The sequence below is a fragment of the Callithrix jacchus genome, chromosome 18 (genome assembly GCF_049354715.1).
Source record: "Callithrix jacchus isolate 240 chromosome 18, calJac240_pri, whole genome shotgun sequence".
Lineage (NCBI taxonomy): Eukaryota > Metazoa > Chordata > Mammalia > Primates > Cebidae > Callithrix > Callithrix jacchus.
In genome coordinates, this window is record NC_133519.1 from 17,118,131 (window position 1) to 17,139,983 (window position 21,853).

The 21,853-nt window shown below is 49.8% G+C and overlaps 3 protein-coding genes across 12 annotated transcripts; 1 reads left to right on the forward strand and 2 right to left on the reverse strand.

Annotated features, from left to right (window-relative positions):
• Nucleotides 1-2,846: 2,846 nt before the first annotated feature.
• On the reverse strand, nt 2,847-9,898 carry ISG20L2 (interferon stimulated exonuclease gene 20 like 2). Of its 3 annotated transcripts, none has more exons than XM_035279346.3 (4): nt 9,762-9,898; nt 7,616-8,478; nt 4,449-4,649; nt 2,847-3,826 (listed from the first exon to the last, which is right to left on the reverse strand). In XM_035279346.3, exons 2-4 carry the CDS (start codon nt 8,360-8,362, stop codon nt 3,713-3,715), a joined length of 1,062 nt encoding a protein of 353 aa, XP_035135237.1. In that variant the 5' UTR covers nt 8,363-8,478; nt 9,762-9,898; the 3' UTR covers nt 2,847-3,712. The 3 variants fall into 3 exon arrangements, with proteins under 3 accessions (XP_035135237.1, XP_008982862.1, XP_002760179.1); XM_008984614.5 differs by lacking the exon at nt 9,762-9,898 and adding an exon at nt 9,134-9,168; XM_002760133.5 differs by lacking the exon at nt 9,762-9,898 and adding an exon at nt 9,070-9,158.
• METTL25B (methyltransferase like 25B) lies at nt 9,255-17,535 on the forward strand. 6 transcript variants are annotated; one of them, XM_054247497.2, is made up of 8 exons: nt 9,255-10,714; nt 12,482-12,606; nt 12,770-12,962; nt 13,448-13,510; nt 13,863-14,006; nt 14,501-14,985; nt 16,338-16,522; nt 17,233-17,535. In XM_054247497.2, exons 2-8 carry the CDS (start codon nt 12,581-12,583, stop codon nt 17,352-17,354), a joined length of 1,218 nt encoding a protein of 405 aa, XP_054103472.1. In that variant the 5' UTR covers nt 9,255-10,714; nt 12,482-12,580; the 3' UTR covers nt 17,355-17,535. The 6 variants fall into 6 exon arrangements, with proteins under 6 accessions (XP_054103472.1, XP_054103470.1, XP_002760158.2 ...); XM_054247495.2 differs by having other exon boundaries at nt 12,855-12,962; XM_002760112.6 differs by having other exon boundaries at nt 9,255-9,927.
• A 365-nt stretch (nt 17,536-17,900) lies between these two features.
• MRPL24 (mitochondrial ribosomal protein L24) lies at nt 17,901-21,298 on the reverse strand. 3 transcript variants are annotated; one of them, XM_008984617.5, is made up of 6 exons: nt 21,210-21,298; nt 19,122-19,351; nt 18,944-19,039; nt 18,641-18,744; nt 18,255-18,385; nt 17,901-18,130 (listed from the first exon to the last, which is right to left on the reverse strand). In XM_008984617.5, exons 2-6 carry the CDS (start codon nt 19,287-19,289, stop codon nt 17,994-17,996), a joined length of 636 nt encoding a protein of 211 aa, XP_008982865.1. In that variant the 5' UTR covers nt 19,290-19,351; nt 21,210-21,298; the 3' UTR covers nt 17,901-17,993. The 3 variants fall into 3 exon arrangements, with proteins under 3 accessions (XP_008982865.1, XP_002760159.1, XP_008982864.1); XM_002760113.7 differs by lacking the exon at nt 21,210-21,298 and adding an exon at nt 21,093-21,151; XM_008984616.4 differs by lacking the exon at nt 21,210-21,298 and adding an exon at nt 21,038-21,151.
• Between the last annotated feature and the right edge of the window lie 555 nt (nt 21,299-21,853).

Here is a 21,853-nt window from a genome sequence, read left to right on the forward strand (position 1 = left end):
AGGTTCTTTTAGTATTAGAAAACTTCAGCCAGGCACGGTGGCTCATGCCTGTAATCCCAGCACTTTGGGAGGCTGAGGCGGCCAGATCACCTGAGGTCAGGAGTTCGACACAAGCCTGGGCAACATGGTGAAATCCCACCTCTACCAGAAATCCAAAAAAATTAGCCAGGCGTGGTGGTGGGCACCTGTAATCCCAGCTTCTAGGGAGCCTGAGGCAGGAGAATTGCTTGAACTCGAGAGGAGGAGGCTGCAGTGAGCTGAGAATTCGTCACTGAAGAGCCTGGGCAATAAAAGTAGAACTTCATCTCAAAAAAAACAAAAAACTTCATTACGCCATGAAAAGAATATTACTAGCAAAAGCTCACATTTTGTCATGCATTTGCAAGACAAAGTACCATAGATTTTTTTTTTTTTTTTTTTTGAGAAAGTTTTGCTCTTGTTGCCTAGGCTGGAGTGCAATGGTGCAATCTCAGCTCACCACAACCTCTGCCTCCCGAGTTCAAGCAATTCTCCTGCCTCAGCCTCCTGAGTAGCTGGGATCACAGTCATGTGCCACCATGCCCAACTAATTTTGTATTTTTAGTAGAGACAGGGTTTCTCTGCATTGGTCAGGCTGGTCTTGAACTCCCAACCTCAGATCATCCACCCACCTTGGCCTCCCAGCATGAGCCACTGTGCCTGGCCTAGATTTTTTTTTAATTACTTTTTTTTTCTTTTTTTGAGACAGAGTCCTCACTCTGTTGCCCAGGCTGGAGTGGAGTGCAGTGGCACGATCTTGGCTCGTTGCAACTTCTGCCTCTGGGTTCAAGCTATCCTCCTGACTGAGCCTGCTGAGTAGCTGGGAATACAGGCATACGACCTATGTGCCTGGCCAATTTTTGTATTTTTAGTAGAGATGGGATTTCACTTTGCCCAAGCTGGTCTCGAACTCCTGACCTCAAGTGATCTGTCTTGGCGTTTCAGCATTGGGATTATGGGCGTGTGCCACCGCACCTAGCAAGACCTTAGATTTAAGGCAAAACAGGACTTGCTGACTGGGGTTCAGGCGGCAATCTACAATAGAGTTTGTCCACTCTCAATGGGATGAAGCCAGGACAGACAGAACAGCAAGGGGATTGAAGGAAAGGGGATTCCCAAGCACCCTTGCTAGGTAAGCTGGGCTCTGACAAGAGAGAGTGATGAGGGTAAAGAGTTAAGGAGTTGTCTGCATGGTCTTCTGGTCTCCCAGGTTCTTCTTGGTGAGCAAAAGTAAGAGTGAACTCTTTCCAACATTGGACTGAGATCAGGTACTTCTGTTTTCAGGCTGTAGCAGAGTCATCTGCCTTTTTAGACATGGGGGTGGGAAGTAGGTAGATCATAAAAGCCCGTTGCTACTTTACCAAGACACATGCAAAGCCAGGTTTTTGTTTTTTTTTTTTCCGTAGAGATGGAGTCTCATTATGTTGCCCAGGCTGCTCTCAAACTCCTGGGCTCAAGTAATCCTCCTGCCTCAGCTCCCCAAAGTGCTGGGATTACCGGTGTGAGCCACTGCACCCGGCTAATTTTGTTTCAGCTGCTCACACCGGTAATCCCAGCACTTTGGGAAGAAACAAAACAAATGAGAAGATTCCAGTTATCTTCCAGTTTCCTGATTCCAGTGAAGAACTGCTTCCATGTGGATTCCTACCAGTGTTTGGTGCTGCCTCCCTGCACTATTCTCACTTCTTGCTGTGTAAGGGTACCTGGCAGCCCTTTGTGAAGTCATGCGCATTAAACATATCGGGCCCCACAGGAACCAATTTGCTCAGAGCACAATGGCTGCCTGTGCAAACAGACTCCACAGTGCAGGCCACAAGACCATGTCTGGAGTCCAGTCTGGCTGCAGGAAATTCCCTTCTATAGGCAGTTGTGACTGTGACTCTGGCCCCTGGAACCAGACCAGCCACTCAAGAATGCAAAACTCCTGGTGTAGACATGGAGTCTGCATTCTCTCAAGAAAGTGCAGATAATGATCCTGGACACAAGGTCAGACTGGTGACTGTTTCCCAAGATGGGGTGTGTACCACCAAGCAAGGGCTGGCAGCGGGATCACGCTGCCGTCACCAAGCACCCTTTCTCCCCAGCTCTGCCCCTCCTTCATGCCCACTCTCTGATTCACCGTCTGCCTCACTCTTGGTCACACACCCTGTGTGTGGGAGGGTTGCATGATGTGGGGTGTCATTTTAAGTGTGCTTATTAATTTTTTAAAAAATTGAGATGGGGGTCTATTTTGGCCAGGCTGGATTCAAATTCCTGGGCTCAAGGAATCCTCATGCCTCCGCCTCCTGAGTAGCTGGGGTTACAGGCATGAGCTACCATGCCCAGTCCTGATGTGTGGTAGGGATGAGAACAACGCACTATACGTGTCACATGGGCTATGCACAAAGGCTTGGTCAGTGCTTCTCAATGACTTCTAGGAAGTCAGTGTCATCCAGTGACCTTGGAAACCCTCTAAGAGCTATTCAACATGAAATTTAAGAAGAAACCATACACAATTGCTTTTCCATTATAAAAATTTATCAACGGAATAACTTGAGTTTTTAGAAGCTTGGTTTAGCAAGGTAAAAAAAGACAACAAAATTATTAAAACACCTTATAAATTATTTAAAATCCTACCAATTGGGGCCTAAATGAAATAACCCCCCATTATCTTAGGAAAGAACTGCTTTCCTAAATCACAAACGTTGATTTCCACGATACACTGCCTTGGAACCCTAAGAACTAAACCTCACCAGCTATGGCTGCTCTGGAGGTCACGGTGGGAAGAACAGGCAATGTCCTGACACAGGCTAGATATAGATTCTGAGCCAAAAGCAGAGTCTGTGACATGGAAAGGGACCATACAATTTATTATCCAACCAGGTTGATACATTTTTTTAATCTTTTTTTTTTCCTTTTATTTAAATTTAAATTATTTTTCCTACTTTTTTCTTTTTTTTTAATTTTACTACTCATTGGTAACATATTTTATCTCTTTTTTTTTTTGGAGACAGAGTCTCGCTCTTGCTGCCCAGGCTGGAGTGTAGTGGCATGATCTTGGCTCACTATAATCTCCACCTCCCAGGCTCAAGTGATTCTCCTGCCTCAGCCTCCCAAGTAGCTGGGATTATAGAAGCCCGTCACCATGCCCCACTAATATTTTGTATTTTGAGTAGAGATGGGGATTCACCATGTTGGCCAAGCTAGTCTTGAATTCCTGACCTCAGGTGATCTGCCTACCTTGGTCTCCTAAGTGTTGGGATTACCACCATGCCTGGCCCCAACCAGGACACTTCTGAGCGTGGAAGAAGGTGCTGTTAATCACTCAAGACGAAAAGGCATAAAAGGAGACAAATGTCTGCCCAAGTGATAAAGCAGCTTGGGAAACTACATTTCCCAGTATGCCCTGCCACTTGAAAGTTAAAAATCTTGACTGGCACAGAGCACCCTGGACACCGGGTTAGCACCATTTAAGAAGTAAACGGTATAGGGCTGGGTTCTGATGTGAAGGCTTCCCCCTTCCATGGGACACTTAGCCAGACACAGGACACAACACCTGAGGTGAAATTTCAATGCATATTAAGTGTGGGGTAGTGCTCTCTCCCCACAATTCTAGCTTCCAAAGATGAGGAGCTGGTGGAGCTGTCACTGGTCTGCTGCTGTTTCTCCTGGGCACTGCCTCTGCCTCCCCACATCACCAGCATCTCCACTGCTGCTAGTCTTTAGGGGGATTCTGGACCAGGTGCTCTTCCCACTCGACTTCAACCAACTTGTACAGCTCCATGGTGGCCTGGGCATCTTCCACAGAGGAATGTCCGCTCTTCCCAGCCTGAACAAGCAAGGAAGACAAGAGCATGAGGCTACAAGAACCCATTTCTTCCTTCCCAGTGGACTCTGTACTCCTCTCCCCACTGCCCCGCTAGTTCCTTCTGCAGTCAGTAGGCTGCAAAGACAGAACGCTGGTGAGGCCCTACTCCTTATGCAATTTCACGGGTTCAACTCCTAGGAAGTCTTTGCCACTGTATACTTCATTCGTTTCTGTGGTAGAATGTATAAACCATATCAGGATCTGGACAGATAGAACATACCAGGTCAAAGACAGGCCTTCCGAGCCTTCCACTTTCCCTAGTTCCTTACCTGTGCTCTATGTGACATATGTCCACACCTTCCCGCCAGATGGGCCACCCTTTGCTGAAATGCTAGCCTGCACAATACGAGTGGTCCTTGCACCCACCACAGGGTCTTTTAGACATTCTATGAGGTAGACAACAGGAATTATTATCCTTGTGTACAGATGGAGAGACACTACTGGGCTCCTGCATCCAAAGCTCTTCCCATCATAGCAGCCCACTTGGACCTCTAAACCACAGGACTTCCGGGATCAGAGTCTGGCTAGGGCATCAGGGAGAGCCATGTCCAAGATGGGGGTGGGGGATGTGGGGCGATGCTACCTGGATATCCCGGTTTAGCAGCTTCTTGGTGAGAAGCTTCAGAGACACGGTGGCATTCTCCGGGCAGTCAGCCTTCCGGTTGAGTGGGGGGATATGGGAGGTGTCACGGGTGAGGGACTTGGGGTGAAAATACTGAAGGGCTTTGAAGTCATTGTGGATGGCATGTCCCACCACTATCTTCCCTGTGAGTATCTTCAAGATCTGGAACAAGTGTGGAAGAGAGCGGTGAGAAGGAAGACTGAGACAGAACCCCTGTATTCTGAAAGCCCAACATGACCTTCAATCCCTTCTGGATTCTTTCACCAACTGCCCACCTCTTCATCTTTGGAATGTTCCCTCCCACAAGTTTCTTTCTTCTGGAATCCACCTTCATCTTCCACAGGTGATTTCCATGGTGTACCCTGTTTGGACTCATCCTGCCAGTGGCTCCTTACCTTCTTATTGGTCTCTACCCCTATGACCTCAATTTGCCTTCAGTCCTAAATGACACTCATGTTGAGTTGTCCATGTATTCGGTTCAGTTCTGGCTTGCTACATGAAGTCCTTTAACTATTATCATTATGCTGGCCTTAAGACACATGGCTGGGACCCAGGCTCCAGGGAGGTTAACAGAAGCCCCAAATCACATGCAATTGGGTGTGTATGGGTATTGTTAGAGAAAGGGAGTCTGTGGCTTTCATCAAATTCTCAGAGGCTACAAACATAAAAGATTAAAAATCATGTATAAACTAAAGTTGTAGAAGGAACCTTATTCATACTAGTTTTGGAATCAAGTAAAATAACTTCTCAATATTTCAGGAAGCTTATGTTTTAAAAGAGATGAGGTCTCGGCCAGGCGCGGTGGCTTATGCCTATAATCCCAGCACTTTGGGAGGCCAAGGCAAGTGGATCATTTGAGGTCAGAAGTTCAAAACCAGCCTAGCCAACACAACGAAACCCCATCTCTACTAAAAATACAAAAGCTAGCCAGGCGTGGTGATATATACCCGTAATCCCAGTTACTTGGGAGTCAGAGGCAGGAGAATTGCTTGAACCCGGGAGGCAGTGGTTGCAGTGAGCTGAGATCGTGCTATTGCTCTCCAGTCTAGGTGACAGAACGAGATGAGGTCTTGCTACTTTTCTCAGGTTGGCCTCAAACTCCTGGGCTCAAGTAACACCTCAAACTCCTGAGTAGCTGGGATTACAGAAGCATGCTACCACACCTAGCCATTTCAGGATCTTGAAGCAGGGGGACATGCTACCAATGAGGACAACCGAAGAACGTGCCACAGGCTCTGAAGGCCATTCCCAAAATGAGGTTCCAAACAAGTGTGCAACAAAAGTGACAGTCCTGCAGACTCCTAAAGGAACACCCTTTGAAGAGGCCAGGCTCATCTGGACATACCCCCAGCTTGGCACTGCGGAAGTGCTTTATGATGCAAACCAGATGTAGTCCTGTGCACTACATATTTAGTTACTCCTGACTTCACCTACTTACTGTCCACCGCCACCTTCATTTCTTATTAATCTCAACATATAGCCCTCATCAAAGCTGGGCTGATTTGCTGTCTCGGACCCATCCAATCTTCTGCCTCTCCTATGCCTTTGCTCGGCTGTGCCCCTTTGCGCACAGGATATTTAACTCTTCTTTCCATCTTTTCAAAAAATAGTCACCTCATCTCTAATGAACCTCCTTCAACTGATGGCATGTAAGCATTATTGGAACAGCATGTCCACAGAAGGCAGTGTGGACCTGAAACTGCATAGAAGAGGACCAAGGGCGCCCTCTGGTGGCCTCCTGAGACCAGGAGGCGCCCCTCTTGCTCTCCCTTTCATTTCTTCCTCTTACCCTTCCCAGCTCACTCTTCTTTCCTATTCATGCCATGCAATCCCGACAGCCAGCACAGGACTAGGAGTGAGATGACAACCCGATGTGCTGGCCCTGTGCCCTTTTCTTGTTGCTGTTGAGATGGAGTTTCGCTCTAGTTCTCCAGGCTGGAGGGCAACAGTGCGATCGATCTTGGCTCACCACAACCTCCACCTCCCAAGTTCAAGCGATTCTCCTGCCTCAGCCTCCTGAGCAGCTGGGATTACAGGCATGCACAACCATGCCCAGCTAATTTTGTATTAATTATTAAACGTGAGGTTTCTCCACGTTGGTCAGGCTGGTCTCGAACTCTCGACCTCAGGTGATCCGCCTGCCTCGGCCTCCCAAAGTGCTGAGATTACAGGGGTTAGCCACCGTGCCCAGTCTGGCCCTGTGCCTTTTATGCCCTTCACTGCAGGCTACCCATTCCAGTTGGACAAATATACCCTAGCTCCTCCTGTCAACCTTCTGCCCTCTCTTACCACCACCACTTTCCGCACTTGCCCCAGGCTACTTTTTGCTTGGGAAGAGCTCTCTACCTTTCCACTCTCAAGTTCCAATTCACAAAAGATTTCCAAATCAAATCCTTTCTCCTGACATTGATGTCTGCAGCTGTGTCCAGTTTCATCACTTGCTGTTATTCCTCTATGCAAATTCCCAGTTCCCCAGACCCAATTTGGAACTTAAAAACTGTTTGTTTGTTTTTTTGAGAGAGGGTCTCACTCCGTCACTCAGGCTGGAGTGCAGTGGCAGTGGTGTGATCTCAGCTCACTGTGGCCTTGACCTCCCGGGTAGCTGGGACTACAGGCATGCACCTCCAGGCTTCGCTAACTTTTTGATTTAAGGTCTTTTTTTTTTTTGAGATGGGGTTTCACCATGTTGGTTAGGCTGGTTAGACCCGCCCGCCTCGGCCTCCCAAAGTGCTGGGATTACAGGCTTGATCCACCGTGCCCGGCTGGCTAACTTTTTTGTAGACGAGTCTCGCTATATTGCCTAGACAGGTCTTGAATTCCTGGGCTCAAGTGATTCTGCCACCTCAGCCTTCCAAAGTGCTGCGATTATAGGCAAGTGCCACTGCACCAGGCTAAACTAGGTCTTGATCAATGAAGTTTGTGACACCAGCTAATTGTACCTTCCTGATTTTCAGGGCTCCCTCCACCGCCAGGGGGCCTTCTTCAACAACTGATATATTCTCCCTCCCTCCACCAACCTTCGGTGTCTTCCCATAGTGATATCCTTTGCTGAAAATTATTTAGACCTCTCTCCACCCACCTCCCTGCCACCATCAAGCCCCTTCTTAACTGGCCTCGGGCAATCTTACCTGGGCTCGGGCAATCTTAAAGGGTGTAGCATTCACCATGTGCTGCTTCCTGATGCCACTCCATCGGGTCCGGTAGTCCACAATTTGGCAGGGGGGAAGGATGTACTCATCATAAAGCACATCTCCGTCGTAGTTGACAATGCTACATCTAGCCAAGGAACTAACATGCCCCTTGGGTCCTGTGCCCACCATCTCACAGTCAATTGCCACCATCTTCTGTGGCAACTTCTGGAATGCTCTGGAGCATTTCTTCTCTGAATGAGACTGGGTGGAGTTCTGTGGGGCATTCTTCTGAGGATGATTCTTCTTAGAGGATTTCTTCTGGAGGCCCTTCTTCTGGGAGTGGGCTGGGTGGCTACTGATCTTTGGAAGGGCACTCTGGAACTCCCCCAGCAAATCTACTTTAGCCATGACAGAATCGGCCTTCTTTGAAGGGGCAGGGGTCACCCAAGACACTGCAGCTTTCTTGTCCAGGGTCTGTCCTGACCCATTACTGGAGGCAGCTGTCTTCTTTTTTGGGAAAGAAGGGGTCTTCCAAGTGCCATCCACCTTCGGAGTTTCCCCTTTCTTTAGAGGTTCAGAGTGCAACTTAGGTGCCTTGCCAGGGGGCTGGTTTTTTTTACTCAGAAAGCCTCTCCGTTCTAACAGCCTCCGCTTCTTGACAAAATTTCGGTGCTTGGCATTTCCTTCTAATGCCTTTTTGGGAGGAGGTTCCCCGAAATCCAGATTGAGCAGTAAAGTAGACATAGGGACAATGGGAGGTGGAAGAGCAGTTGCGAAGAGTGGCTTATGGATGAAAAGAGGATGTGGGGCTCATTCTCTGCTGAATCCTACTGTCCAACATGTGGAAGTCTCTGGCACACCTGGGGAAGAAAGCGATCCTAGTAATTGAGCTCCCAGGCCTGGGAGAGAAATGAGGTGAGATCGATCTCCGTAGGACTTACGGGAGGAAAGACATTAGAGCAATCTCTCAGAGGGGAAAGGGAAACATAACATGAAATGTTGGAGAGAGCACTGGTGTTAGCCAGCAAGCCTGGATTCTAGAGAAGCCCAATTCACCAGCCGTTTGGTCTTACTAAGGTCATTGCCGTCCTCTAGGTTTGAGTCTCATTTGTAAAATGAAGGGACTGGAAGGGCCCTTAGAGCTCGAACCCTCTATGAGTCTAAGAGGCCAGAATACGTGAGCTCTACACTCCGCCTAAGAAAGAAATATCTAGGTATGCTCGAAAGCAGTGAGGGGCATGGCGTAGATAACCTCTGGGCTACCCAGGCATCCACAGCGCAGGGCCCACGAATAAAGACAAAAATCCAGGCATCCCTTTCCCTTGGCTCCAGGCTGGAACTGGGGGCAATCTCCACATGCATCTCACCCAAGTCCTTCTCCCAACAAGGACCTTGACACCACCTACTCGAGTGGGGCGGAGAAGGGGGGATCGAGGTTCGAGGTAGCCCACCTGGATAAGCATACTTCGGATCCCCGCGGCGGTAGAGACAGTCCACTCACGCTCACAAACCTACCTCCAACATGAGCCCAGCTAAAACCGGAAGCGTCCGGAGCCGGATGCGGAAATTGGTGCGCGCCGACGAAGCCCGGAAAGGCAGGCGCGCAGATTAAAACGCATCAGAGGTCTGCGCGCTCGCACTCGCAGCGCCCCGACCTCAGGTAGCGAGGCCAGAGATTCGGAGTGTGTCAGGAGCTGCAGTGGCAGCAGTGGCGGCGGAGGAGGGGGCGGGGACGGGATGCGCTCCCCGGCCCCTCTAGCCCCGTGGTGGTACAATGCGAAGGTGTGGGAAGGCCAAGATAAACCGGAACTGCAGCCCGCCGGATACCTCCGGCTTCTCTTCCGGAAGGGGAGAGGAGTGTACGGGAAGGGACGGGACCTGGCACTTGGCCCCCTTGTTGTGAGCTGAGCTCCGCGGCACGCTTTTGTGGCGTCACTGCACACTGTTACCCCGCCCCACGTGTCTCCGACGCTGACACCTTCGCCCTGTGAAACGTCGGGACCTGTGTCGTCAGGGGGACGCCTCAAATCTTCAACTCCAGCATGGGATCCCGGAAAGGCAGCGTCGGAGACTGGACTCAAAACTTCCTGTTCTGCCTGCGGGGCTGAGCCCCGTCTGGGTCCTGGACCCGCGTGGTACTGACCCTGGATCCCTGTTCACTTCGTTCTCGCTCCCAGCGCTCCCTTCTGGACCTCGGGATGCCGGGCATCTCCGCCCGAGGCCTCTCTCATGAGGGGAGGAGGCAGCTAGCTGTTAACCTCACCCGTGTCCTGGCGCTCTACCGTCCCATCCTGGATGCCTACATCATCGTGAGGCCACAGGGGCGTGGGCGGGGTGTCTCTGATTGTGTGATTAGGTGCCCACGTCAGGGAGAGAATCTGAAGAGTTTGATCTCTTTCCTTCTATGAGTTTCAGTCTTTTGTCTGTACAAAAAGGGGTTAAAACTAGGGTGTTCCCTCGTTTTTTTCCAGCTGGCATAAATAATAATATTTCTAATATCTGCCTAGATTGTTTTTGTAATCTTCCTAGATCCAAGGTAATAAAACGCGTGGACGTTGGAGCCATGCTGCAGCTATGTTGAACTCTTCTTGGAACATGTGAGGGGATCCAAGAATACACGTTATTCATCCAAGTTTTTGATACATTCATGGTTTTGTGGTGTAGTAGACAGCCCTGGCTCTGGAATCAAAAAGGCTTGGTCTAGAATCCAGCCTCCCCAACCCTCAGCTTGTCCTAGCCCGGGTTTCCTCAGCTATCAAACGGATCCCAGTCTGAAGGATCAGTGTGAAGAATAAATGAGAGAATGTGTAAATGGCACCACCATCCACTGAATTGTTTAGACCACAAACCCAGAGGCCATCCTTCATTCAGCATTGTCCTTCATGGATCCACGACTCAGTCCTTCAACAAGTCTTCTTGGCTCTGCCTTCAGAATAGTTCCCAAATTCCTCCATTTGTCTCCACCTCCGTTGCTGCCACCCTGTGCCAAGCCACCATCACCTCTTTTCTGAACTACTTACTGCCAGTTCTTCACTGAGCAGCTAGATGGGTAGCATTCAGTTGTAAATCTCATCATGACAGTCCCTTGCTTCCCAGGTACTTTAATGAAATCCTTTCCTTACTATTACCTGTGAAGCCCATGATCTGGCTCCTACTGTCCCTTAATTCTATCCCATTTTATTCTCTCACACACTTCACTATGCTGTACCTCCACTGGCCTGATTTCTGTTTTGCAAATATGGCAGGCATCTGGATCTTTGCACTTCCTGATCTGACTGGAATGCTTTTCCTCCACAGAGACACAATCACAGAATGGTTAAGAGCAAGGACTCTAGAGTAAAATTGGTTTCAAATGCCAGCTCAGCTATTTACTAGCTTTTGGACGTGGGCAAGTTACTTAAGGGCTGTGCCTGTTTCTACATCTGTAAAATGGGATATAAAAAATAGTGCCTACCTTAGCCGGGTGCAGTGGCTCATGCCTGTAATCCCAGCACTTTGGGAGGCCAAGGCAGGTGGATCACAAGGTAAGGAGTTGGGAGACCGGCCTGACCAACATGGTGAAACCCTGTCTCTACTAAAAACACAAAAATTAGCCAGGCGTGCTGGCACGCGTCTGTAATCCCAGCTACTCAGGAGGCAGGAGAATCGCTTGAACCTGGGTGGCAGAGGTTGCAGTGAGCCGAGATTGTGCCACTGCACTTCAGCCTAGGTGACAGAGTAAGACTGTCTTAAAAAAAGAAAATAGTACCTATCTCAAAGGATTGTTTAAAGGATCAAATGCATTAATACACGTCAAATATTTACAACAGTGCCTGGTAGAGAAGGTGGTAACTAAGTGTTTGCTATTACCTGTGTTTTCTGTACATGCCTAACACCTATTCATCATTCAAGTCTCAGCTCAAATGTCAACTCCCCAGACAAGTCTGCCCTCATCATCTGATTTAAAGTAGTCCTTGCCCAAACTCTTCATTACATTACTGTTTCATTAGTGTTTTATTTGTCTGTGTGACATTTGATGTTGTCTGAAGTTATTTTTTAACGTAAACTCTGCCAGAGCCAGAACCTTGTCTTAAGGCCCACTGTTGTATCCCCTGAGCCTACGGTGTATAACCAAAACAGCTCAGAATGTGTGATGGACGGATGAATAAATAAGACACCAGTGTCTGGTGCATATAATGGCAGGTTACTAAGTGGTAATATACTAATACTGTGTGTCAGTCACTCGTGTTAGGGATGCATATGTGAAGGTACCATCCCTCCCCTTAAGAAATTCAGTTTAGGCTGGGCACAGTGGCTCACACCTATAATCCCAGCACTTTGGGAGGCTGAGGCGGGTGGATCACGAGGTCAAGAGATCGAGACCATCCTGGTCAACATGGTGGAACCCCGTCTCTACTAAAAATACAAAAAATTAGCTGGGCATGGTGGCACGTGCCTGTAGTCCCAGCTACTTGGGAGGCTGAAGCAGGAGGATTGCTTTAACCCAGGAGGCAGAGGTTGCGGTGAGCCGAGATCATACCATTGCACTCCAGTCCGGGTAACAACAGCTAAACTCCATCTCAAAAAAAAAAAAAAAAAATTCAGTTTAATAGAGAAAACAGACACAAATAAGTGCAGAAATTGCTCAAAGAAGTGTGTCCAGAATGCAATCTGGATTCCAGGGAAACAGAGTTCAGCCACCAGAGAGTTGGGGAGGCTAGAGAAGGCTTCAGAGAACTGACTGACTTGGCTGAGTAGAAGGTACCTGCTGGTTACAGCCAGTGGCCCTATGTGGCAGCAGTGCTGGGAAGAAAGAGGCAGGCAGTGAGGTGTAGAGTTGAGAGTGATAGTAGCTTGCTGATTGCTTCTCCCCTTCTCCTGTAGGAATTTTTCACAGACAACCTCTGGGACACACTTCCCTGCTCATGGCAGGAAGCATTGGATGGACTGAACCCACCACAGCTGGCCACACTGCTGCTGGGGATGCCTGGAGAAGGGGAGGTCATCAGGTATGGGCTAGAAGGACCCTGTGCTGGGGAACCCTTTGCTTTGAGCCCTGCATTGAGCATATTGCTCAGAGTCTCAGAAGGTCTTCCTGGACCTTGGGGTGTAAAGTGGTGCACTCAGATGTGATGGGACCATTCACTGGAGGCCTGGGCTGGACTATCTCAGGTACAGGTCAGTATGGCCACTCACCCTGCTGGCCCTGAAGTCCACGGCCTGTGCCCTGGCTTTTACCCGGACGCCTGGCTTTCAGACCCCCTCAGAGTTCCTGGAGAACCCCAGCCAGAGCTCTCGACTAACAGCTCCATTCCGGAAACATGTCAGGCCCAAGAAGCAGCATGAGATCCGGAGGCTGGGAGAGGTGAGGAGATGGCTGGAGTATGGGTGGTATCTGGAAGCCCAGGGACTCCTTGAGTTACCTCACATGCAAGGCCAGAGGCCCTAGACATTCTCTTGCCTCAACAGACATAACTATAATCATATTTTGATGCTGGGGTTCTTTTTCATCATTTTGTGGGGTTGCTTAATAGCTAGGTCTGAATCACAATCTCATTCCTGTTCTCACATCTGAATCTGCTCATGGTGTCATAGCAGGGTTCTTCTTATGTGGGAGAGATTGAATCACTGACCTGTGGGGCAAGGAGAGTGGCCTGAACCTGGGGTCAGATCCACTCTCCTCGCTTCCACCCTCACCCCATATCTTTTCTTTTCGTATCTGCCATCACTTCTGGAGCACCCTCTGTCCATCTTTCACTGTCATCTTTGTCTCCTCCACTCTCAGTATGGGTGTTTGCCCCAGGAGTCAAGAACCAGTGGCCAGGAGACCTTTGTTCCCTCCTCTTTCAGTTGGTGAAGAAGCTGAGTGACTTCACAGGCTGCACCCAGGTTGTAGATGTGGGCTCAGGCCAGGTGAGCCAGAGTCTTGATGTACTGTTTTTTTGAGTCGTGGGGAGATAGAATAGCCAGGAGGCAGGTTATCAGGCCACAGGCCCAGTGAGGCAGGTGTCAAGCTGTGGAACCAAGCAGGGCAGATTTTTTTTTTTCTTTTTGTACAATTGTTTTTTAAGCCAGTCAGATTTAACAATTGTAGGGGGAGGGTTATATTCCAACTTAAGCCACACTGATGTTAATAAGTTCTGTAGGGTAAAATGTAAACTTTCTGTGGGACCTGAGACCTAGGTGTCCAGGCTACCTGTGGGGAGGGTGACAGTGGATAGGGCACTGAGCAGGGCTGTCTCCGTCCTCCCTCTTACGACTCCAGGGTCATCTCTCCCGCTTCATGGCTCTTGGCCTGGGGTTGATGGTAAAGAGCATCGAAGGGGATCAGAGACTGGTGGCGAGAGCCCAGCACCTGGACCAGGAGCTTCTGCAGGCTCTGGAGAAAGAGGAGAAGAGAAACCCGCAGGTAGGCCACCCCTTTCTGCAGCCTGGACTGCAGGAGCTGGGGCTGCTTGGCTGGAATTGGGCACAGAGGCTGGATTCCATCTTTCAAGTTTCTCAGCTTGAAGCGGTGTGATGTCTAATTTCTATTACCTGTTTCCCAAGGTCCGCCCTTCCCCAGTGCCCCCTCGTGTCTCAAAGGTATTTTCTATTTACAGAATGCTTTCTACACCAATGTGCACTTCTTACAACCAGTTAAGTGGCCAGTCAGGTTTTAGACTTGTTACAAATAAGAAAGCTGGGTCTCAGAGATGACAAGATAGATGTACATGGCAATTGACAGGTCCAGGATTCATCCCATCTCCTGATTCATGGTCCAGCCCTCTTCCATGCCCAGCTTATCTCCCACATTCCTCCTTGGGGAATAACATGGAGGATAGATCCTTTCCTGTGGCCTGAGGTGGCCTGGGGATAGCCAACAGACTTCCCATCTGCCTTTGTCCTTTCCTGCCTTCACAGGTGGTCCAAACCAGCCCTCGTCACTCCCCACATCATGTGGTTAGGTGGGTAGATCCCACAGCCCTGTGTGAGGAGCTTCTGCTTCCACTGGAGAACCCACGTCAGGGCAGGGCCCGCTTGCTGCTCACAGGCCTCCATGCCTGTGGGGATCTGAGTGTTGCCTTGCTGAGGCACTTCTCCTGCTGTCCTGAGGTGGTGGCCCTGGCCTTAGTGGGCTGCTGCTATATGAAGCTGAGTGACCCTGGTGGCTACCCACTGAGTCAGTGGGTGGCTGGGCTGCCTGGCTATGAACTGCCCTACAGGCTTCGGGAGGGGGCCTGCCATGCCCTGGAGGAATATGCTGAGCGGCTCCGGAAAGCTGTCCCTGGCCTCCGAACTCACTGCTACCGTGCAGCACTGGAGACAGTCATCCGACGGGCCCAGCCTGAGCTCCGTCGGCCAGGCGTGCAGGGCATCCCCAGGGTCCACGAGCTCAAGATTGAAGAGTGAGATTGGGGGACTGGGGTGGGGGGCAATGGAGGGGAGGTCACTCACTGAAGATCTTCAACCCTCACTTTCAGCAGAGCCTAAAGGAAATCTAAGTGTACCCAGAGGGAGTGATTTGGAGTTCTGACCAGAGCAGCTTCTCAAAATTTCTTTAAGAGAGTTGTCTCTCTTTTATCAGGAAACTAACAAAGAAACATAAAGTTTTGGCTGGATGTGGTGGCTCATGGCCTGTAATCCCAGAACTTTGGGAGACAGAAGTGGGTGGATCACCTGAGGTCAGGAGTTCAAGACCAGCCTGGCCAACATGGTGAAACCCCGTCTCTACTAAAAATACAAAAATTAGCTGGGCATGGTGGTGGCACATGTCTGTAATCCCAGCTACTCCAGAGGCTGAGGCAGGAGATCACTTGAACCCAGGAGGCGGAGGTTGCAGTGAGCCAAGATTGTACCACTGCTCTCCAGCCTCGGCGACAGAGCGGGAACTCTGTGTCAAAAAAAATAAAATTTTTTAAATGTTAAAAATATGGCTAGTTGGACAGAACTGGCTAAAAATGTTTAAATAAATTTTCTTTTGAACAGAGCTCACAGCTAGAGAAACATTAAAAAATGCATGGCCAGTTATGGTGACTCATGCCAATAATCTCAGCGCTTTGGGAGGCCAAGGCAGGAGGATTGCTTGAGGCTGGGAGTTAGAGACCGGCCTGGGCAATGTAGAGAGACCTTGTCTATACAAAACAAGTAGGCAGGCATGGTAGATCATACCTGTAGACCCAGCTACTTGGGAGGCTGAGGTGGGAGGATTGAGGTATTTGAGGCTGCAGTGAGTTATGAGCCCACTGCTGCTCTCCAGCTTGGTTGACAGCAAGAGCCTGTCTTAAAAAATACATGTATATGGCCAGGCATGGTGGCTCACGCCTCTAATCCCAGCAATTTGGGAGGTTGAGGTGGGTGGATCACCTCAGGTCAGGAGTTAAGACCCGCCTTGCCCACATGGTGAAACCCCATCTCTACTAAAAATACCAAAAAAAAAAAAAAAATTTTTTTTAGCCGGGGGTGGTGGTGGGTACCTGTAATCGCAGCTACTTGGGAGGCTGAGGCAGGGAGAATTGCTTGAACCAGGGAGGCAGATGTTGCAGTGAGCTGAAATCGTGCCATTGCACTCCAGCCTGGGCAACAGAGCGAAACTCTGTCTCAAAAAAAACAAAAACAAAAACAAAAACATAATATATACATGAAAACACCTATTAGGGTGGAAGATAAAGTTGGAATTGAAGTAGGAACAAGCAAAGTGTAAGTGAGAAGTGACAGTTCTTAAAACCAAACTGAATACTGAATGTGACCGATCCCACAGGTATGTGCAGCGGGGGCTACAGCGAGTGGGGCTGGACCCCCAGCTGCCACTGAACCTGGCTGCCCTTCAGGCCCACCAGGCCCAGGAGAACCGTGTGGTGGCCTTCTTCAGCCTGGCCTTGCTGCTGGCCCCACTGGTGGAGACGCTTATTCTACTGGACCGGCTGCTGTACCTACAGGAGCAGGGTAAGGGTGGCCTACAGCAGGGACACAAGGACTATAGGGGTTGGAGTTCTGGGGCTCCTTCTCCAGGTTTCAGGTGGCCCAGCTGATCACTGCTGTGATTCTTGGACCCCACCTTTGAGTCACTAGTGGGTTGGGAGTAGGGGATTTGTTAAAATTAAGAATCTAGGCCAGGTGTAGTGGCTCATGCCTATCTATAATCTCAGCACTTTGGGAGGCCAGGGTAGGTAGATCACTTGAGGTCAGGAGTTTGAGGCCAGCTATGGTGAAACCCCGTCTCTATTGAAAATACAAAAATTAGGGTGGTGGAGCATGCCTGTAGTCCCAGCTGTTCGGGTGTCTGAGGCAAGAAAATGGCTTGAACCTGGGAGGCGTAGGTTGCAATGAGCCGAGATTGCACTACTGCACTCCAGCCTGGGCAACACAAACTCCATCTCAAAAAAAAAAATTAAGATTCCTACCAAATCAGCCTCTGGTGAGCCTCCCTAAGGTGCGTGTTAAGCAAGCTTCCCAGGCATTGAGAACCTACAATGCAAGAGGACTGCTTCCCAAGTCAGTGCCTTGGGAGCCTGTGTTCCTTATGGAGAACGGGTCTTAGCCCTGCTGGATCCTCCCCATGGGGAAAAGGGACTGTATCTGCAGGCCTGGGCAAAAGAGGCTGAGTGAGTTTGGTTCATTTTTCCCCCTCTGATTCAGCCCTTCCTTTCTCCCAGGCTTCCATGCTGAGCTTCTGCCCATCTTCAGTCCTGAACTCTCTCCCAGAAACCTGGTTCTGGTGGCCACCAAGATGCCCCTGGGTCAGGCTTTCTCTGTTCTGGAGACTGAAAACAGCTGATGCAGCCTGAGGACACATCTCACACCCCATCATCTGCACAGTGTGGCAGAGTATACCTCACCCAGAGAACCAGCATCCTGCATCCTCCTGAAGCCTGGTTCCCCACAAACCTTTAGTTCCATCCCTTTTCTCTCCCTCCATGGATTATGTAATACAGTATAAAGTTTTAATTTATTAAAAATTGGAAATCTTTGTTTCCTTCCCATTTCTGTAGGTAGCTAAAAGGAGATGCACACCCTCCCTATGGCACTGCTGCAGGGGTGCTACAGTTAGGACTCACAGACCACTCCCCACTGCCCTCCCTAGTAGGTGGTGTAGGTGACAGTTTCTGTTACTCACAGATCTCCATGGAGGGGACTTCTCTTACTGACTTTGACCTCCAACCCAGAATCTGTAGTCCTTGCCCCTTTGGAGGGCTGCCTTAAGGCCGGCTAACTTCCATCCAGGTTCTGTCATAAACTCAGGAAAGACACTCCTTCCCTTCAGTCCCTGAGAGTGTGCTGGGATTAGTACCATTCTACCAGAGACAGCAGCTATACACAGAAAGACTCATAAACAGCTCTTTATTGGCATCTGAAAAAGGGGTGCCTCAGCCTTCAAGGCTGGGAAAGAGTGGGAGAGGAGCTGCTCTCCCCAGGCTCAATACCAATAGACCTTCTTGTGTTTCCGCGTCTCCACGATCCCCATGGCCTCCATCACCTCCTCCTGCAGTGTCTTTAGACGGGGCACATAGGTTCTTTCTAAGGCATCTTCCACTGATGTGTCTTTGGGGCCATCTGTTAGGCCGGAGGAAAGGAGATGGGTAGGAGGGCTTGCCCACTTTCATTAACATCCCCTACTTTCACTCCTAGCAACATCCTGGACTTTCCCGCCCTGGGCCTTCCCGCCCCTCGCTCTCACCAGTCCACATTTCAGGGATGATGCCATCAGCTCTGGGAAATTCGGGTTTAGGGATGATTCTCCCTGATCGTGTGGAGACTCGTACCCGCTCTCCTGCTTCAGTAAATCTCCACTGGATCTCAGTGGGTTTCCTGGTGGATAGAAGAGGTGAGTCTGGCCTATGAGTCAGGTTTCCTGCCATCCTCTAACCCAAAAGCAGAGTCAGTAGTTCAGAACACTACGGTTACCACCGTGTTTCTCCACCTCGGTGTTGGCGTTACCCACAGGGAGTCATGTCCATGAGATGGTCCCTCAATTTCTTGAGCATCCAACCCACCATTCCCATTGTACAGCACTTTGTGGACCCAGAGGGTGAGAAACCCTCTGCCCAGAGCCCCATTGCTTGCCTGTCCATAGGATCCACAAGTTTGACCTGGCGGTAGAGCAAGGGGGCTTCATCAGGGATCATGGTTCCCCGGGAATGCGGGGTCCTGCCAACGTAGCGGTAATACTGTTCAAGAGAGGGGAGTGTCAGCAAAGGGTGTGAAAGGGGTTTGCCCTTGCTACTCAGTGCATTCAGCCTAAGTTGAAAAGTAAAATTTCAGTAGTGCCACCATCCCCTCAGCCAGTCTCCTGCCACCCTGTGCTGCTCTGAATGGAGAGGGCCAGATGGGACAGGCTTTCCAAGCATCCCCATCCTCTCTACTTACTGTGTTCAGCCCTTCCACAAACACCCAGTTTTCCTGCCGGTTAACTTGAACCACTTTGCCCTGCTTCCCAGCATCCTTGCCTTCCAGGATCTCCACCTGTGGGAAGATACGAAGGTTAGGGAGGGGGATCCTTGCCCAGGAGGCTCCCCATCACTCTACCCCTGTATGAGGCTCTTACCACGTCCCCACAGAACAGATGCCAGTCTTCATCAGAGATGGGTTCCACAACCACTGGGCGCTGCCTGGTCCTTTTGTCTGCCAAGGAGCCTTGGCGGCTCATCCCATGGCGGTAACCAGGAGGCAGAGTGACCTTGGATGCCAAGGCCAGAAGGGCAGAAAGACGCATGGCTGGAGGGTGTAAGAAATCCCTTTGCCAGCAAAAGGCTCAGAAATCTTCCTTGGTCAGCTCTAGGTAGATGGATAGAAACAGGGGAGCAAAGAGGCAAGGGAAGGACCTTTTTTTTTTTTTTTTTTTGAGATGGAGTTTTGCTCTTTGTTGCCCAGGAGGAGTGTTGCCTTGGCTCATCGCAACCTCCTCCTCCAGGTTTCAAGTGATTCTCCTGTGTCAGCTTCCTGAGTAGCTAGGATTACAGGCATGCGCCACCATGATCAGCTAATTTTTTTTTTTTTGTATTTTTAGTAGAGACAGGTTTCACCGTGTTGGCCAGGCTGGTCTCAAACTCCTGATCTCAGGTGATCCATCTGCCTTGGCCTCCCAGAGGGGTGATTACAGGGGTGAGCCACTGTGCCCAGCCTGCAACTTAACTTTTGAGCTTCAGTTTCATCATCCATAAAGATTGACAGGATTGTGTCATTTAAGTTACTATTATTATTATTTGAGATGGAGTCTTGCTTTATCCCCCAGGCTGGAGTGCAGTGGCGCGATCTCCACTCACCACAACCTCCACCTCCTGGGTTCAAACGATTCTGCCTCAGCCTCCCAAGTAGCTGGGATTTTACAGGCATGTGACACCACACCTGGCTAATTTTTGCATTTTTAGTAGAGATGGGGTTTCACCATGTTAAATTCCTGACCTTGTGATCTGCCCGCCTCGGCCTCCCAAAGTGCTGGGATTACAGGGGTGGGCCACCGTTTAATAATTTAATAAATTTTAAAAATTTTAAATTATTTTAAATATTTTAACAAAGCAAGGTGCAGAATAACGTGAGTAGTATTATCCCTTTGGGGAAAATATACAAATATATATTCCAGCACAGGTATATTTATGGAAAGGAAACAAGAGAGCAAAGTACCTGTCTTAGGGGAGGGGAGCTGTTTGGGAGGTCTAACTCCACTTTGTTCCTTCCCATTACGTTTACATTTTCTAACCATGTATATTTAAAAATATGTATTAACAGTTTATCTGAGCAGTGAGATACTGGGTCATTTTTCTTTATACTTCTCAGTGTAAAGGCCTGATGTTATTTTCAGAAAAAGAAACAGAAACAAATAACAACAACAAAAAACCTGTTATTTTCAATTAATGCTGATTGGCCTAAGTGTTCCTGTTCAGATTCGACAAATGCTTAAGGGGTACTACTATATGACAAACCTAACGCTGGGAATTTCTCTGCTGGCATTTCGTCTTCACATGGCCCAGTGAGGGAAGTGAGGTTGCCAGACGCGTCATAAAGTCCCGTTTACAGACAAGGAAATCAAGGCCTTGAGAGCCGGAGTGACTACCCTGGTTCCTACAGCTTGACAGGAGCAGGAGCCAGTTAAAAAACCCAAGCCTCCAGCGTGATTGCTGAAAGGAGCAGCAATCACCTTCACCTCAGTCATGCCAGGTCTGAACCAGCCCAGCCCATAGCAGCTTGCATGCCCCCGAGATCGTTCGCTTCTTTCCCTCCAAAATCCGGAGATGCTGTTGGTGAGCGTCCCGCTGTGGGGCTTTCCCTGCATGTTCCGGAGGCGCCGTGCAATGTAATGGGGTCGAAGGTCACGGCTCCAAAGGCTTCCCCAGACAGCCTCATCGCAGGCATCGCCAAGGCCTAGCTGTCTTCAGTACCCACCCGCTCTAAACTTCCAGTGCAGAGAAACCCTGGGGAGGTGACTGAGCCACAGCCTGGTAAAAGGATAGGCCCTTTTCGCACCTGCCTCTCGGACAAGCCCTGGAACTGCAAAACCTCTGAGGCGGGCGGCCCTCACCTCCACTTTCCGCGGCACTTCAAGACTTCAGCACATGGGCCCTCAGCGTCCCCTCCCCTGCCACGCCCGTCGACTTTCTGGGAGATGTAGTCCAATTGTGTCAACCACACATCTTACCTGTCAGCCTGCTGGGAGTTGTAGTCCGCCTTTACGAAGTTGGAACCAGGAAGTTTGGCCGGGGTAGGAAATCAAGGAAACGAAAACACACCGTGAAGCATGTCGGGAAGCGAAATGCCGGCTGGTCAGGGCGGCCCGCCTGGCACATTCCCGCGCATGCTCTACGTGGAGGCCGCTGGGAGTTGTAGTTTCTAGAGAAAATGGCTCCATTTTCTAGGTAGTTGTGGCTTCCTGTTCAAGGCAAAGGGCCGCCCTTTGTAGACAGGGTTACAGCCAGTGTTCTCCCTGTCCTTCTCTGCTGGAGTTGGGGCAGGGCAGATTAAATAACTGCCGTAGGCTTTCTAGAGGAAGGGATGAAACGTGGGCCCTTCCAATGCTAGTAGCCGATCTAGTTAGAAAATGTCAGATCTGGAAGGAAACAGAAATGATCTAAGCCAGTCATTCCACTTAATTCGGGGAGTAATGGAGGGATTTCACCCTACCAACGCCCTCCCCCTACCACCCCACCACCAGCTAAGAGTGGCAGGCACCCCTGGCATTTGCAAGGAGAAAGGGTTATCCTCTTATTTGACTTGCCCTTTGGGGTCAAGGTTGTTTATACAACCAGCCCTCAAACTCCCACTTCATGGCCATTTTGGGCTGTG

What these genes read in the sequence shown, in the direction of transcription:
- METTL25B (XM_002760112.6), top strand. Translation starts at nt 9,817, where the DNA reads ATGCCGGGCATCTCCGCCCGAGGCCTCTCTCATGAGGGGAGGAGGCAG. An exon ending in TCCTGGATGCCTACATCATC is followed by an intron (nt 9,928 to 12,481) that starts GTGAGGCCACAG and finishes CTTCTCCTGTAG; the next exon opens with GAATTTTTCACAGACAACCT. An exon ending in TAGATGTGGGCTCAGGCCAG is followed by an intron (nt 13,511 to 13,862) that starts GTGAGCCAGAGT and finishes TTACGACTCCAG; the next exon opens with GGTCATCTCTCCCGCTTCAT.
- MRPL24 (XM_008984617.5), bottom strand. Translation starts at nt 19,289, where the DNA reads ATGCGTCTTTCTGCCCTTCTGGCCTTGGCATCCAAGGTCACTCTGCCT. An exon ending in CTTGTGGATCCTATGGACAG is followed by an intron (nt 18,386 to 18,640) that starts GCAAGCAATGGG and finishes TCTATCCACCAG; the next exon opens with GAAACCCACTGAGATCCAGT. An exon ending in CATCCCTGAAATGTGGACTG is followed by an intron (nt 18,131 to 18,254) that starts GTGAGAGCGAGG and finishes CCGGCCTAACAG; the next exon opens with ATGGCCCCAAAGACACATCA.
- ISG20L2 (XM_035279346.3), bottom strand. Translation starts at nt 8,362, where the DNA reads ATGTCTACTTTACTGCTCAATCTGGATTTCGGGGAACCTCCTCCCAAA. An exon ending in TTAAGATTGCCCGAGCCCAG is followed by an intron (nt 4,650 to 7,615) that starts GTAAGATTGCCC and finishes CACTTGTTCCAG; the next exon opens with ATCTTGAAGATACTCACAGG. An exon ending in TGCTAAACCGGGATATCCAG is followed by an intron (nt 3,827 to 4,448) that starts GTAGCATCGCCC and finishes TTGCTTGTTCAG; the next exon opens with GCTGGGAAGAGCGGACATTC.